Below are 15,287 nucleotides of genomic sequence, written 5' to 3'. Positions count from 1 at the left end.
TTTAGTGCTTCAAGACCTTTTGGGTTTGAAGTTAGTAAATTGTACTCTCTACTAAGGGCCGTTTATTTCCCAGTTTCAAGACCCGATACATTCATATTTTTTAATTTGCAATTCTTGTTATTTTTAAAGGGCACGATTAGCTTGAATGTCGATGTGAGTTTCAAATTCAGACACATTCAAGTGAAAAGCCATATGAAAAAGTGGCGAAATATGCTAGAAAATTCCTTCAATTTCTTAGTCTGTCAACGTAGTTAATGCGTGAATTCTCTACCGTAAATTATGTATTGCATGCAAGGCTAAGCATTGGTATGCAGGTATAAGAACATGTAGGAGGGGTCTGTTCTTCGCATTAACTTCGCTTGTTCTTCATTTTATCCAACTCCACAGCTGCTAGAATCACCACAGCGATCAAAACGTCTGTAAAAGGTAACCTAAGTAGGGAAAAGAAAAACTCTCGACTTTTTGTACACAGCTTATTTGATTACATCTTTCCCGCTGATTTAGTATTTTCTTTTAAGCTTCACCAGAAAAGTTATACGGATATCAAACTTCGCGACTTGCTCGTTCATGTGGTGGTTTGTTCATATGTCAATGTGGTTTGGACACCATTGAACCACGTCACGAAGCTGGCCTCGTCGCTAGCCTGTGCGCCAGCTTCTACAACATTCGCACATGCACAGACGTTTGATCGCTGTAAAATCCAAATTAATCCTTTAAACCTTAAGAGTGACAAGCATTTAATTTCTCCCTACAGTAACACTGCTGAATCATTCACTAAGATCATGAGAATAAAGGAAATTATTTTCAAACTATGGAACTTCGATTGTTAAATTAATTCTCCTCGTCTGTACTAAAGAAAAGTAAAGAGAAGAGTATGGAGAATCTGGATACTGATGTTAGGGTTTAAGGGGTTAACATATTCACAAACCGTGATCACAAGCCAGTAATTCGCCGATCAATTCGAAGCTTCAACATCCCTCCTTCCCTGTATTAAGCGGTCACCTATGGGGAATGGGTGGCCGCTTAAATGCATAAATGCACGCGTTCACTATTCGATTTCTTATTCCAAGAGTTATTTATGGTACAATAAAAAGGAATGTGTTTCAACCACAAGGGAGATTCAGTGCAATTTCACCTGTTGTGAAGCAAGCCAATCAGTAGATTGTTCATCCTGAAACTACAACATAAACAAACAAAATATATGAGGCAAAAAAAAGAATTGGAACATTAAATATTTGATGCTTTGCTTCTCTTATAAATGTTTCTGTATAAATCGTGCGATTTTGGGAACTTTGGATTTATCCATTACTTCTAATATTGTGGTATATCTGATGAATTTTAAAAGACCCTGACAAAAGACAAGGTAAGGCGTTTAATTTATAGATTTAAGCCTCCATTTCGGCAGTCTTGGAGTTTTATGTTCGAAAGTTTAGAATAAAATAATTTTAGCGAACAGTTTGCTTATATTCACCCCTAACTAATGGGTCTAGATGATATTCCCGGTGAGTCAATTTGATTCCCAATCAAATCGTTCTCTGTTTGTTCAAATACATTTAGTACACCAAGGAATCGCTTTCTTAGAAGTCGAAGAATATTCGAGTTAATTCCTTTCACGCTTGAATTGCCTACCGTAAATTTGAATTGCATAGGAGACTGTAGGCATCTCATAAATATTACAAAGGTGCTTTGTCCGCTTTTACATTCGTGAACTTGCCATTTGATCCAATTCCACAACGGCTAGAATTAGAGCTTAATTACATTGAGGTAACATGGCTGACGCTTGCGAAAATCGGTGGCAGACCGGTAAGAGCACAGTTCTGGAGAGAAACATGCACATGTTTAACAATCCTGTTATGAGTGATATCAAGTTTGTCTTTCCTTATCACGACGAACAAAGCATTCCAGTGCACAGATATGTCCTCGCCACCAGCAGTCCTGTGTTCTTTGCTATGTTTTACGGAGAGCTGCGTGATAAGAAAGAAACGATCGAAATAGATGAGTCTGACCCAGACATCTTCCTTCAGTTTCTGTGTTTCTTGTATTGTGACTGTGTGACTTTCCAAGATGAGAACAACGCTATCCAGCTGTTGTATTTAGCGGACAAATACGACATCCCTTCACTCACGACGAATTGTGTGGATTTCCTAGATGGAGCTATGCAGCCGCTAAATGCCTTTGATATGATCCTTCATGCTTGGAAATTAAACCATAAAAGGCTGGAGAAGATATGCTGGGAAGTGATCGATTATAATATGAAAGAAATCTTCGATGATGATTCGTTTTCCGAGCTCAGTCATGAGTTATTGCTAGAGGTCGTCAAAAGATCTTCGTTGCGCATCGACGAACTATCATTGTTCAAAGCAGTGGATCGCTGGGCGACAAAAAGGTGCGTAGATGAAACTAAGGCTGTGAATGGAGCTAATAAACGTTCTGTCCTTGGAGAAGATCTATTAGATAATGTTCGGTTTCCGGTCATGTCATCTCAAGAGTTTGCAGACGTGGTGATTCCCTCAGATATTTTGTCTAAAGATGAGATGTCTTAAAGAAGTTTTCATCTGTCTCTGTTCTCGGCGGGTTCAAGTTCTCATCTTGTCCCCGAGTAAAACGCGATGTGGCAAATGATTCGTGTGTGTTAGGTAATGAATATTGCTCCTTCTGGAAGTGTCCCTCCGTGCCATATCCGATAAGAGAGTCTATTAAAAGTGAAGTGCTTACATTCACAGTGAGAAGGAGGAGTTGGTTGTACGGTGTAAGCATGATCACAACATTTTTACTTCCCTTTGAAAAGAGGAAACCCGAGGTTTGCCTTGCGGGTGTGTCCGTCGCTCACAGAGGCAAAATTTTGAGAACAGCTAAAAACCACAAATTTAGCGAGAAACGTTGGCTCAGAGATAGAGCGAAAATTGATGTTTTCTTCAACAGGCCTGTAGTTTTATCCGAAGATACTTGTTACACCATTGAAACTTCGACAAATTCCATACAAGACCAAAGTGTCTTCGTCTGGTCTTCGTCTTTGCAGCGCTCTCTATCAGATAAACCCGTCCATCGACAATCCCAATATACTCAACAAAAACACCGTAGTGTCTGGTGTTTGCTCCGGACATTACACAGATGGCATCCCGGCTCATGTTCATTACAAAGGAGAGGTATTGGCACTTCTCTTTGAGCCTTGGACACTGCCAAATAGAGAAAAAAGAAAATGAATCCCCCAAACTTCGATGCACAAAACCAAAAAAAGTACTGCAAATACCTATGAAACTAACTTTGTTAGTTAATAGAATATGCATGCAAGCGAGAATAAGCTGTATTTCTGTTTAGTGCTTTAAATTTGTTATAATTTCCAGCCGAGGCTGGCGTACTTGGTTATCAAACCCATACATGTCCTCCCCACCCACCCCCCCCCCCCCCCACCACCACTGTAGGGTTGAAAATATACATTTCGGCCCATTAACTAAAAGCTCGACAGTGGCCTATGGCAAGCTTTTTGAAAACTATCATTTTGGATAGATTTTGCAATCCAGGGGGGATTTCCCAGGTTGTCCTTATTTTGCAGTTTTGCCAATCTTCGAAGAATCATATAATACATTGCAATATCCAATCAGTAATGATATCAGTTATATCCTAAAGAAAAAGGTGAATCAAGTTGTCAAGTTCCCATGCGAATGAATGTGACAATAATTTCGAAATTAGGCATCCCTAGATGGCTGATGTTTCATTTGTTCCCCGTATAATTTACAGTAATTTTTCTTGCCACAGGAGTGGTAGATTGATCGTTATCGATTGTTACTAGATGCACGACTTGATGGATACTCCAGATAGCAAATATTTGCCGGATGAATGGTTTTGTATCATTTTGGAAATTCATAACTAAGAAGTGGTTCCAGTCTCTCAGCAGACACCTCATTTACACCTGCTTTTGGATAAGAATTGTCACGGCTCTTCCGATCGAGTTAGACAGAAAAGATAACTGAGTGATCAAGGGGGCATGATTGCTGTTTTCAGCAACGATTTATTGATTGCAGTTTAACTGAATGAAGCCGTGTATCTTTAACTGTATTTTGAGAATATAATGTTCATTGAATCGCTTGTTTTGACATTTGTGGCGACATTGAAATGGCTTCATCGCACGGACGTCGTGCGCGAAATGCAATTCCCTCAAAGATGTTTCCCTTCGCGACTCGGCCAGATTCATGGCTATTATACTAGAAAAGCAAGTTCTTTTTATGTCCCAAGGTGTAGAACAAACTGAAGGCTTTTTTCATGTCAGTATCAAGGTTCTCTCTTATCCAATGAGCTCAGCTCAGACATTTAAAATTCAACAAGTGTGACAACTTTTAGAGACAGGTTGAAAAAATAACATCTCTCTAAGACTCTTCTTTCTCTTGATTGCTTTTTATTATTAGCTTTGCCCTGTTTTTGTGTGGTACGTAATTTTTATTATATTATTTTCCTCTTTCCCCAATGTTGCGCCCTTTGAGTTAGTAATATACAATTAGATACTACTAAGGATGGCCGTGCTTTCCAAGACCATGGTTTCTTTGGGCTTCCTTTCATTGCTATCCAACCTAATATGTATAGTATTTGTAGTTCTTTGGTGGAAATAATGATCATGAATTATTGTTATTATAATTAATATCATTAATCAACAGGCCTTTTTGCTCGGATGGAAAAATTTGTAACACCATTGTAATTACAACAGGCTAAAGGTCAAATTTTCTTCATCTGGTCTATGTCTTTGCTGGAAACTCTGTCACATAAATTTGGTTATTTTAACTCCGTCTCCAACAGAAAAAACGTAACCAGAGAAAAGTGTGCTGTGTCTGATTTGGAGAAAATGTTGATAGCATACTTAAACCGCAAGACTTTTTTTTTCTTCTTTTATTTTCCCCGGCATTCCTAACCAGTTATCTCGACTATAAACCATTTACTTTATCATAACATACTGAAAATCAGACCACGAGCTTGCATTGGCTGGGCTAAAAGTTGTTGTCAGCAGTCTTCGTCCAAAATATTTATTTTTAGTATCGGTTTATTTGCATTCGCAGCGGCCAGCTAGCATTTTTCAATTACTAAGCTCGATCAAGCTGATAACATCACGGATAACTTGTTTTTTAGAGCAATTGCTAATGAAAAGTTAGCTCACATCCACCCCTAACCAATGAGACTGAGTGGTATTCCCAATGAGTCATTAATTGACTCCCAATCAAATGATTCTCAAATTGTTAAAATACATTTTAGTATAAAAACCCTCTTAAAAGTCGGAGAATATACGAGTAAATTTATTTCACGCTCGAATTGCTTATCGTAAATTTGAATTGCAGAGGAGGCTGTAGGCATTTCATAAATATTACAAAGGCGCTTTGTCCGCTTTTACATTCGTGAACTTGCCATTTGATCCAATTCCACAACGGCTAGAATTAGAGCTTAATTACACTGAGACAATATGGCTGACACTTGTGAAGAACGCTGGCAGACCAGTAAGAGCACAGTTCTGGAGAGAAACATGCATATGTTTAACAATCCTGTTATGAGTGACATCAAGTTTGTCTTTCCTAATCACGACAAGCAAAGCATTCCAGTGCATAAATATGTCCTCGCCACCAGCAGTCCTGTGTTCTTTGCTATGTTTTACGGGGAGCTGCGCGAGACGAAAGAAACGATTGAAATAAGGGAGTCTGATCCAGATATCTTCCTTCAGTTTCTGCGTTTCTTGTATTGCGACGAAGTGACTTACCAAGATGAGAACAACGCTATTCAGCTGTGGTATTTAGCTGATAAATACGACGTTCCTTCGCTTGTGACGAAGTGTTTGGATTTTCTAGATGGAGCTATAAAGCCGCTAAATGCCTTTGATATCATCCCCCATGCTCGGAAATTAAATACAGAAAAGCTCGAAGAGAGCTGCTGGGAAGTGATTGATTACAATGCACAAGATATCATCGATGACAATTCGTTTTCCGAGCTCAGTCATGAATTATTGCTCGAGTTTGTCAAAAGATCTTCGTTGCGCATCGACGAATTATCATTGTTCAAAGCAGTAGATCGCTGGGCGACAAAACGATGCGCAGATGAAACTAAGACTGTGAACGGAGCCAGCAAAAGGTCACTCCTAGGAGAGGATCTGGTGGAGCATATTCGATTTCAAGCCATGTCGCCTCAAGAGTTTTCAAACGTGGTAATTACTTCAGACTTATTGTCTAAAGACGAGATAATCGACGTTCTAAGGACGTTATCTTCTGTCTCTTTTTCGCGGAGGTTCAAGTTCTCGTCTTACCCCCGAACACAACGCGATGTGTCAATTGATTCCTGTGCGTTAGGAACTGAATATGGCCCTTACTCTCGTTACCGTTCTTACTTTCCAACGCCAGAAGGCGGTTACAGGGAAAAAGGAGTGCTTACATTTATGGTGAGAAAGTTTATTTCCCTATGCGGTGTAACTATCACCAGACGTGTTTTTTTCCCTAAGGGTGAATCACCGGTTCGTCTTGTGAGTGTGTCCGTCACTCGCGGATGCAAAACTTTAAGAACAGTCAAAAACCACAAATATGCCTGGAAAGGAATGAGTGTAACTCATGACAGCCGAGTGGCATTTAATGTTCTCTTCAACAGGCCTCTCATGTTGAGGACGAATGCTTGCTACACCATTGAAACTTCGGCTGAACCCATACAAGACCATGATTCCTTGGTCTGGTCTTTACCTCTGCGGCACTCTCTGTCAGATAAACCTGATTCGTCCATTAACAATCAAAAAACAGCTAACAAAAACACCATACTGTCTGGTGTTTGTTCCGGAAAATTCACTGAGGCTATCCCGGCTGATGCTTCCTATGTAGGAGAAGTACGGGCACTTCTGTTTACAGCTTCTTAATAACGATATTACGATGTATTTCGATGCACAAAGCCAAAATAGGAAAAAAAAACCGTTTATGACACCCACATTTAGAGTATGCATGCAATAGAATATGCATGCAATCGAGAATGAGCTGTAGTTCTACTTTGAACTGTAAATCAGTTATAATTTGCGACCGAGGCTGGCTTACTTGGTTATCAAACCCATACATGTCCTTCCCCCTCCCTCCCTCCCCCCCCCCCCCATACATGTCCTCTCCTCACCTCCCCTCACTCTCTCCTATTGGAGCGTTGAAAATATATGTTTTGACCCTATTAAAAGCTTGTTATTAGCTTAGCCTTATGAAAAGTTTTAGTTTCGACAGATTGCGCAAACTAAGGAAATATTTCTTACGTTGGCGCCATTCTGCAGTTTTGGCGATACTTTGCGTAAGCATATTACATAGTTACATCCTAAAGAGGAAGCTGAATCTTAATTTCCATGCTAATGGTATGACGATTCATGTAGTTTAAAAATTAAACATTCAGTGAGGACTGGTGTGTTGTTCAGATCCCCAAAGAATTTACACAGCGAATTTTTCTTGCCATGGGAGGGTTAGATTTATCGTTACTAGAATAGGCAATCTGATGAATACTCCAGAAATCAAGTATTTGGGGAAAGACTGGTTCTCATATCTTGTTGGAAATCCACAACGAAGAACGGGTTCCAGTCTCTCAGTAGACACCTAATTAAGATCTGTTTTTGGATAAGTATCGTCATTGCTTTTTCGATTAAAAGAAACGAAAAAGATACTTTATAGTTTTTTATTTTTTTGTGTGAAATTTTCGCGACAGTGTAAGTGTATTTTGCAAGTTACCATTGTCTGACTTAAATACCTACTCTCATTTACGACACACTCACATATCGCATATACAGCGCACAAATGAGAGCTTGAAATATACTTTTGCTCATTGGTTTTCATCAAAGCTTTCACATGGTTTTTTCGAATTATAGTTCACGTTTATACTTGATTAAGTTCAAAGTGTGTTATCCCCCGCTACACCCTAACATCAGTCTGTATATTCTCCATACTGTTCTCAATACATTTCTTCAGGTGCTGACAAAAAGATTTTGTTCAATTATCATGAGCCTCTATACATGGAGATCATTTCCTTTATTCTCATGACCTTAATGTTTTATTTAGCAGTGATATTGTTAGGAGAAATTAGATGCCAATCCTTTTGGGGCTTACAGGGTTGAATCGTGTTTAACCCATGACGTGTATAAAGGCATTTAGTAAAATTTTTCCGATATATACTGCACGATTGGATGGTTTTACAAAACAGATATTATACTGCATTAACAGGAAATGACTTTCAATAGATGTCAATGAAAACAAGAAACGGAAGAGGTCTTGGAGTGGGCGACGTAAACTCTCCGAGAAAATAATATCAAGAATAAAATATTGGAGAAGCTGTAAGTTCTCACGTCTTTATATTAGTTATCAGACCCAAAAGGGCGGCATTTAGAATGCAAACAATTAGAAACTCAGCGTCATATTGCATGCATGTGCTTATCATGTCAGTAATTTATGCATTTATTGCGCGATTTTGTTTTTAAGGCATTCATGCATGAGACACGCGCTTTGACCCCCTTTGGAACCGCCGCATCAGAGTCAATCGTATGATAATCACGGTGCATTGAAGAGATTTAATGCACCGCGAGCTCCTCGACAACGGTACGGTAAATTATATATTGCATGCAAGGCTAAGCATTGGTATGCAGGTATGAGAACATGTAGGAGGGGTCTGTTCTTCGCATTAATTTCGCTTGTTCTTCATTTTATCCAACTCCACAGCTGCTAGAATCACCACAGCGATCAAAACGTCTGTAAAAGGTAACCCAAGTGGGGAAAAGAAAAACTCGAGACTTATTGTACACAGCTTGTTTGATTACATCTTTCCCGCTGATTTAGTATTTTCTTTTAAGCTTCACCAGAAAAGTTATGGTGGTTTGTTCATATGTCAATGTGGTTTGGACACCCTTAAACCACGTCACGAAGCTAGCCTTGTCGCAAGCCTGTAAGCCAGCCTCCACAACGTTCGCACATGCACAGACGTTTGATCGCTGTAAAATCCAAATTAATCCTTGAAACCCTTAGAGTGACAAGCATTTAATTTCTCCCTACAGTAACACTGCTAAATTATTCACTAAGATCATGAGAATATAGGAAATTATTTTCAAACTATGGAACTTCGATTGTTAAATTAATTCTCCTCGTCAGTACTAAAGAAAAGTATAAAGAAGAGTATGAAGAATCTGGATACTGATGTTAGGGTATAAAGGGTTAACATATTCACAAACAATCACAAGCTAGTAATTCGCCGATCAATTCGAAGCTTCAGCATCCCTCCTTCCTTGTATTAAGCGGTCAGCCATGGGGAATGGTGACTGCTGAATACAGGTTGCCTGCTTTATTCAGGTTTAACTGTACCTATAAGAAAACAATGTCATAGACAGTCTCCACGTTTGAATTTGGTAGAAAAGAAAGTAGTCTCTCTTTTCTAGAAGCTTGTGAATATCAAATCTAACTTCTCTGTGTCGTCTCCTGTAACGATCAAAAGGGAGTCGTCGATCAGAAAAGCTTTTTTGTTGACTTAGAGAGAGGTTTCTTTTTTTGGTGGCATTTTTGGTTTTTTTTTTTTTTAATTTGTGTAAAAGATGAAAAATGAACTAATCCCATTCTGTGTGGTTCTGTGTAGTTCACAAGCTCAATGTCCGAGATACTGATTCACCTCGCTCGTCTCGTGGTATTTTCCGCTGCAAAAGCCGCCATGTAGGAATTTTCTTATTTCTCTTAGTTATCTGCTACATCGCAGCAGTGGAGTCACTATGTATCTAGACTCTTTTCAGGCGAGCAAAATGGTTCGAGATATTGGAGCATTGTGATATCCAGATGTTACACAGACTTTGCAACGCCTAGGGTTTGAGGTCCACATTGACAAGTATTTGTATTCCATTCGAGACAAAACCGTTTCTCCCCAGTAGTCTTTCATTAACTTTAGCACATGAAAAATCAGAGAGGACTGGGAACGGGTCTGACTCTTTGCGCATCTTAAGTATTTTCCTCCGCTTTCTTCCGGGTGTAGTCAATTATATGACTACAAGATGGCGTTTGCTTGTTCAGAGAGATGGCAAGCTAGTCTAAGCACCATATTGAAGAGAAACAGGTACATGTTTAACAATCCCCTTATAAGTGACATCAAGTCTGCCTTTCCTAATCACGACAAGCGAATAATTCCAGCGCACAAATATGTCCTCGCCATCAGCAGCCCCGTGTTCTTTGCTATGTTTTACGGAGAGCTCCTTGAGAAGAAAGAAACGGTAGATATAACTGATTGCGACCCGGACATTTTCCTGCGATTTCTGCGCTACTTGTGCTGTGACGATGAAAGTTTCAAAAATGTTAACCAGGCCATCCATCTGTTGTATTTGGCTGATAAATACGATGTCCTTTCGCTCGTAACCAAGTGTGTAAATTTTGTTGACGGAGCTATGAACCATTAAACGCCTTTGCCGTCATCCCTCATGCAAGGCGTTTTAGGCATCCTGGACTGGAGGATACTTGCTGGGAAGGGATCGATTACAACGCCAAAGATGTCGTTTTAAGTGTTTCGTTTCTCGAACTCGAACATGACCTCTTAGTCCGTTTTGTCGAGCGATCTTCGCTACGCATAGATCATGAAGTATCACTTTTCAGGGCTGTGGATAAATGGGCCCAAAGACGGTGTGAGGAGGAAAACATGGTTGTCAGTGGTTCCAGTAAAAGGTCCTTACTGGAAGAGCATCAGGTAAGGAATATTAGATTTTCACGGATTTTCAAGAGTTTTCAGACGTAGTAAACCTTCAAAAATTTTGTCCAAGGAGGAGATCATCGATGTGTTTATACAGTTAACTGCGGTCTCCGTCCCCCATGACCTAAAGTTCTCGACTGTCCCGAGGGCAAAAAGTGATCCTAAGAGTATTTCATATCATTCATTGGGCGAAAAATTTCCCCAAAATCGAATCATATTCGACCGTAGCGAAAAGAAAAGTGAATCAGTACAATGTATGCGGAAAAGCGGAGTGTTAACATTTATGGTAAATAAGCCTGTTATGTTGTATGGTGTAAACATAATTGTCGACAAAGTGAGAAGCAGTCGTATCCATGACAGGACGGAAAAACGCGTGGACTGTAAGTACCTCCTGTTGTCCCATACAAAGCCTTAGAAAACTTTTCTAAGGCTTTGTATGGAACGACGGGAGGTACTTACAGTGCATGCATTATCCGTCCTGTCATGGCCTGTCCGTCTTTCGGAAAGACGAAACGATCAAACAAGTAAGCAGTAAAAGTTTTGTTACCAAGCCTTCCAGATCTGAAGAGCGTGGAGAAATTGAAGTTTTCTTAAACCGAACGTTTCCTTTGACCAAGGATACTTGCTACACAATTGAAACAAATACGGATGCAACAGGAAGACAAACTGTGTTTGTTTGGTCGGCCTCATTTCTGGAATCTTTACCGAAATCTGGGTTTCGTTCGTCGTCAAATTTAGTATTCTGTTGTTGTTCTGGACGTTATACCGAAAGCGTACCAATGAATGTTGGCTACAAGGGAGAGATAATTCATCTTGTTTACAAAGTAATCAAATGATGCAGCGGACAAGCAGAACAAACGCTATGACTCAATCTCCCATAAACTATATTAGTATTTTGTTTCTATGATTATCTTCATGAAAACAGCAGCTCATAGCGAACTCGAGGAGAAGAATATAGTATCTATCCTATGTAAAAAGTTGGCAGTGAAATATGTGTGTTGATTAATGCACGCGTTCACTATTCGATTTCTTCACTATTCAAAGAGTTTATTTATGGTACAATAAAAGGAATATGTTTCAACAAGAGAGATTGCAATTTCACCTGTTGTGAAGCAAGCCAATCAGTAGATTGTTCATTCCGAAACTGCAAACAAAATACACAAGGCAAAAAAAAAATTGGAATATAGCAAACATTAATTATTTTAAGCTTTGTATCTCTATAATAGATGTTTCTGTATAGATTGTACGATTTTAGGAACTTTAGATTTATCCATTACTTCCAGTATCATGGCATATATCTATAAGATATATCTAAGACGTTTAATTTATAGATTTTAAGCCTCCATTTCGGCAGTCTTGGAGTTTTATGTTCGAAAGTTTAGAATAAAGCAAGGTGAATATACCAAGGTGACATCATCCGCTATAAATTTCGCTTGCCGCGGCTTAAGGGTTCTGAAGGAGATCTACAGCTGCAAGAATCGAGGCCTTAACGCCAATAAGAAGCTGATGTTCACGTAAAGTTTTGGAGAAGAAGGCAAATCAATAGATTAAGGCTTGTTTACACAAAGCTCGATAAAGTTGTTTGCATCCGCTTAATAGTCATAGCCCGAGGCTACTTCATCTACGTACACATATTACAATGAGAATTTCTTGATGAGTAGGTTTGATTTCGATCAGATTGTCTAGTTTGGATTCATTTTAATGAAAAATCTCTTAAATTAGTTGGAAAGTATGCTAGAAAAATCCTTTCATTGCCAAGTCGGTCGGCAAAGTTAACGCCTGAATTTTCTTCAGTAACTTTCAATTGCATGCAAGGCTAAGCATCAATGCATATGACGGTAGTTAGATAACGGCGTAATATGTGACTAACACAGTCTGTAGACTGTAAGATTTTACGCCACTATGTGCGTCGGTGTATACATATGTAAGATTTTAAGCCGTTAACTAACGGCGTAAAATCTTACAGTATATAATTTACCGACTGGAAGAAATTACGCCGTTAGTTACTGGCGTAAAATCTTACATATATATATCACCGACTGGAAGAAATTACGCCGTTAGTTACTCGCGTAAAATCTTACAGTATATAATATAATATAATATATAATATATTATATACTGTAAGATTTTACGCCCGTAACTAACGGCGTAATTTCTTCCAGTCGGTGGTCTTATATGGAAGATTTTACGCCAGTAACTAACGGCGTAATTTCTTCTAGTCGGTGATATATATAATGTAAATTTTACGCCAGTAATTTAATTTTATCATATATTAATTTATTATAATTAATCTACCGACTGGGTTAGTGGCGTAAAATCTTACAGTATAGAGACTGTGTTAGTCGCATATTACGCCGTTATATATATTCCCTGCATATGAAGGTACAGTGTCTTGCGCATCCACTACCGTGAGAACTTTAATGATCCAGTTCCACAGTTGTCGAGAATCATGATTAAATTTCAGAGAGGCGACATGGCTGACGCTTGTGAAGAACGCTGGCAGACCAGTAAGAGCACAATTCTGGAGAGAAACATGCACATGTTTAACAATCCTGTTATGAGTGATATTACCTTTACCTTTCCTGATCACGACAAGCAGGCCATTCCGGCGCACAAATATGTACTCGCCACCAGCAGTCCTGTGTTCTTTGCTATGTTTTACGGGGAGCTGCGCGAGACGAAAAAAACGATTGAAATAAGGGAGTCTGATCCAGACATCTTCCTTCAGCTTCTGCGTTTCTTTTACTGCGACGAAGTGACTTACCAAGATGAGAATGACGCTATCCAGATGTGGTATTTAGCTGATAGATACGACGTTCCTTCGCTTGTGACGAAGTGTTTGGATTTTCTAGATGGAGCTATGAAGCCGCTAAATGCCTTTGATATCATCCCCCATGCTCGGAAATTAAATGCTGAAAAGCTCGAAGAGAGTTGCTGGGAAGTGATCGATTACAACGCAAAAGATATCATCAATGACAATTCGTTTTCCGAGCTCAGTCATGAATTATTGCTCGAGTTTGTCAAAAGATCTTCGTTGCGCATCGACGAATTATCATTGTTCAAAGCAGTAGATCGCTGGGCGATAAAACGATGCGCAGATGAAACTAAGGCTGTGAATGGAGCCAGCAAAAGGTCACTCCTAGGAGAGGATCTGGTGGAGCATATTCGATTTCAAGCCATGTCGCCTCAAGAGTTTTCAGACGTGGTAATTACTTCAGACTTATTGACTAAAGACGAGATAATCGATGTTCTAAGGGTATTATCTTCTGTCTCCTTTTCGCGGAGGTTCAAGTTCTCGTCTTACTCCCGAACACAACGCGATGTGTCAATTGATTCCTATGCGTTAGGTATCGAATATGGCCCTGACCCTCGTCTTCCTTCCTTGCCAGGGCCAATAGCCGGTGACAAGAAAAGTGGAATGCTTACATTTATAGTGAGGAAGAATATTTCCCTATGCGGTATAACTATCATCAGACGCGTTTTTTCCTCCGAGGGTAAATCACCGGTTCGTCTTGTCAGTGTGTCCGTCACTCGCGGAGGCAAAACTTTAAGAACAGTTAAAAACTACAAATACGTCGAGGAAGGAATGCGGGTAACTCTAGGCAGCCGAGTGGCATTTAATGTTCTCTTCAACAGGCCTCTCACGTTGAGCACGAATACTTGCTACACCATTGAAACTTCGACTGAACCCATACAAGACCCTAATACCTTTGTCTGGTATTTCCCAAAAACAGCTAACAAAGACACCATACTGTCGGGTGTTTATTCCGGAAAATACACTGAGGCTATCCCGGCTAATGCTTATTACGTAGGAGAAGTACTGGCACTTCTGTTTACAGCTCCTGAATAACGATATTACGATGTATTTCGATGCACAAAGCCAAAATAGGAAAACAAAACCGTGCATGACACCCACATTTAGAGTATGCATGCAAGAATATGCATGCAATAGAATATGCATGCAAGCGAGAATGAGCTGTAGTTCTATTTTGTACTTTAAATCAGTTATAATTTCCGGCCGAGGCTGGCTCACTTGGTTATCAAACCCATACATGTCCTTCCCCCTCCCCTCCCCCCCCCCTACATGTCCTCACCTCCCCTCACTCTCCCCTATCATTGAAGCGTGAAAAATATATGTTTTGACCCTATTAAAAGCTTGTCATTAGCTTAGCCTCATGAAAATTTTAGTTTCGACAGATTGCGCAAACTGAGGGAATATTTCTTACGTTGGCCCCATTCTGCAGTTTTGGCCAATCTTTGCGTCAGCATATTACACAATTATATCCTAAAGAGGAAACTGGATCTTAATTTCCGTGCTAATGGCCTGACGACTCATGTACTTTAAAAATTAAACATTCAGTGAGGACTGGTGTGTTGTTCAGATCTCCAAAGAATTTACACAGCGAATTTTTCTTGCTATGTGAGGGTTAGATTTATCGTTACTAGAATAGGCAATCTGATGAATACTCCAGAAATCAAGTATTTGCAGAAAGACTGGTCATCATATCTTGTTGGAAATCCACAACGAAGAAGGGGTTCTAGTCTCTCAGTAGACACCTCATTTAGATCTGTTTTTGGTAGTATTGTCATTGATTTTTCGATTA

At 39.6% G+C, this 15,287-nt stretch overlaps 3 protein-coding genes and 1 long non-coding RNA gene across 4 annotated transcripts; all 4 read left to right on the top strand.

The window, feature by feature from the left end:
- The first annotated feature begins 285 nt into the window (after positions 1-285).
- LOC149039051 (uncharacterized) lies at positions 286-809 on the top strand. The gene is made up of 2 exons (XR_016180307.1): positions 286-426; positions 519-809. It is a non-coding gene; the product is annotated as an uncharacterized LOC149039051 (long non-coding RNA).
- An 838-nt stretch (positions 810-1,647) lies between these two features.
- LOC113665436 (BTB/POZ domain-containing protein 2) lies at positions 1,648-3,343 on the top strand. Its single transcript, XM_027181120.2, is given in 3 exon segments — positions 1,648-2,529; positions 2,532-3,042; positions 3,044-3,343. Coding segments are annotated over 3 exon segments (1,431 nt in total). The 5' UTR covers positions 1,648-1,769; the 3' UTR covers positions 3,204-3,343.
- Positions 3,344-4,389: 1,046 nt separating this feature from the next.
- Positions 4,390-7,641, top strand: LOC149039050 (BTB/POZ domain-containing protein 6-like). The gene has a single exon (XM_089184401.1). It carries the CDS (start codon positions 5,444-5,446, stop codon positions 6,866-6,868), a length of 1,425 nt encoding a protein of 474 aa, XP_089040527.1. The 5' UTR covers positions 4,390-5,443; the 3' UTR covers positions 6,869-7,641.
- A 4,745-nt stretch (positions 7,642-12,386) lies between these two features.
- Positions 12,387-14,669, top strand: LOC149039049 (BTB/POZ domain-containing protein 6-B-like). The gene has a single exon (XM_089184389.1). It carries the CDS (start codon positions 13,133-13,135, stop codon positions 14,531-14,533), a length of 1,401 nt encoding a protein of 466 aa, XP_089040515.1. The 5' UTR covers positions 12,387-13,132; the 3' UTR covers positions 14,534-14,669.
- The last annotated feature ends 618 nt before the right edge of the window (positions 14,670-15,287 follow it).

The sequence above is a fragment of the Pocillopora damicornis genome, chromosome 10 (genome assembly GCF_964200805.1).
Source record: "Pocillopora damicornis chromosome 10, jaPocDami1.2, whole genome shotgun sequence".
Taxonomy (NCBI): domain Eukaryota; kingdom Metazoa; phylum Cnidaria; class Anthozoa; order Scleractinia; family Pocilloporidae; genus Pocillopora; species Pocillopora damicornis.
The sequence above is the reverse complement of the archived record's forward strand: the minus strand, read 5'-3'. Positions and strand labels throughout refer to the sequence as shown.

Coding starts and splice junctions, on each gene's coding strand:
- LOC149039050 (XM_089184401.1), top strand. CDS start 5,444: ATGGCTGACACTTGTGAAGAACGCTGGCAGACCAGTAAGAGCACAGTT.
- LOC149039049 (XM_089184389.1), top strand. CDS start 13,133: ATGATTAAATTTCAGAGAGGCGACATGGCTGACGCTTGTGAAGAACGC.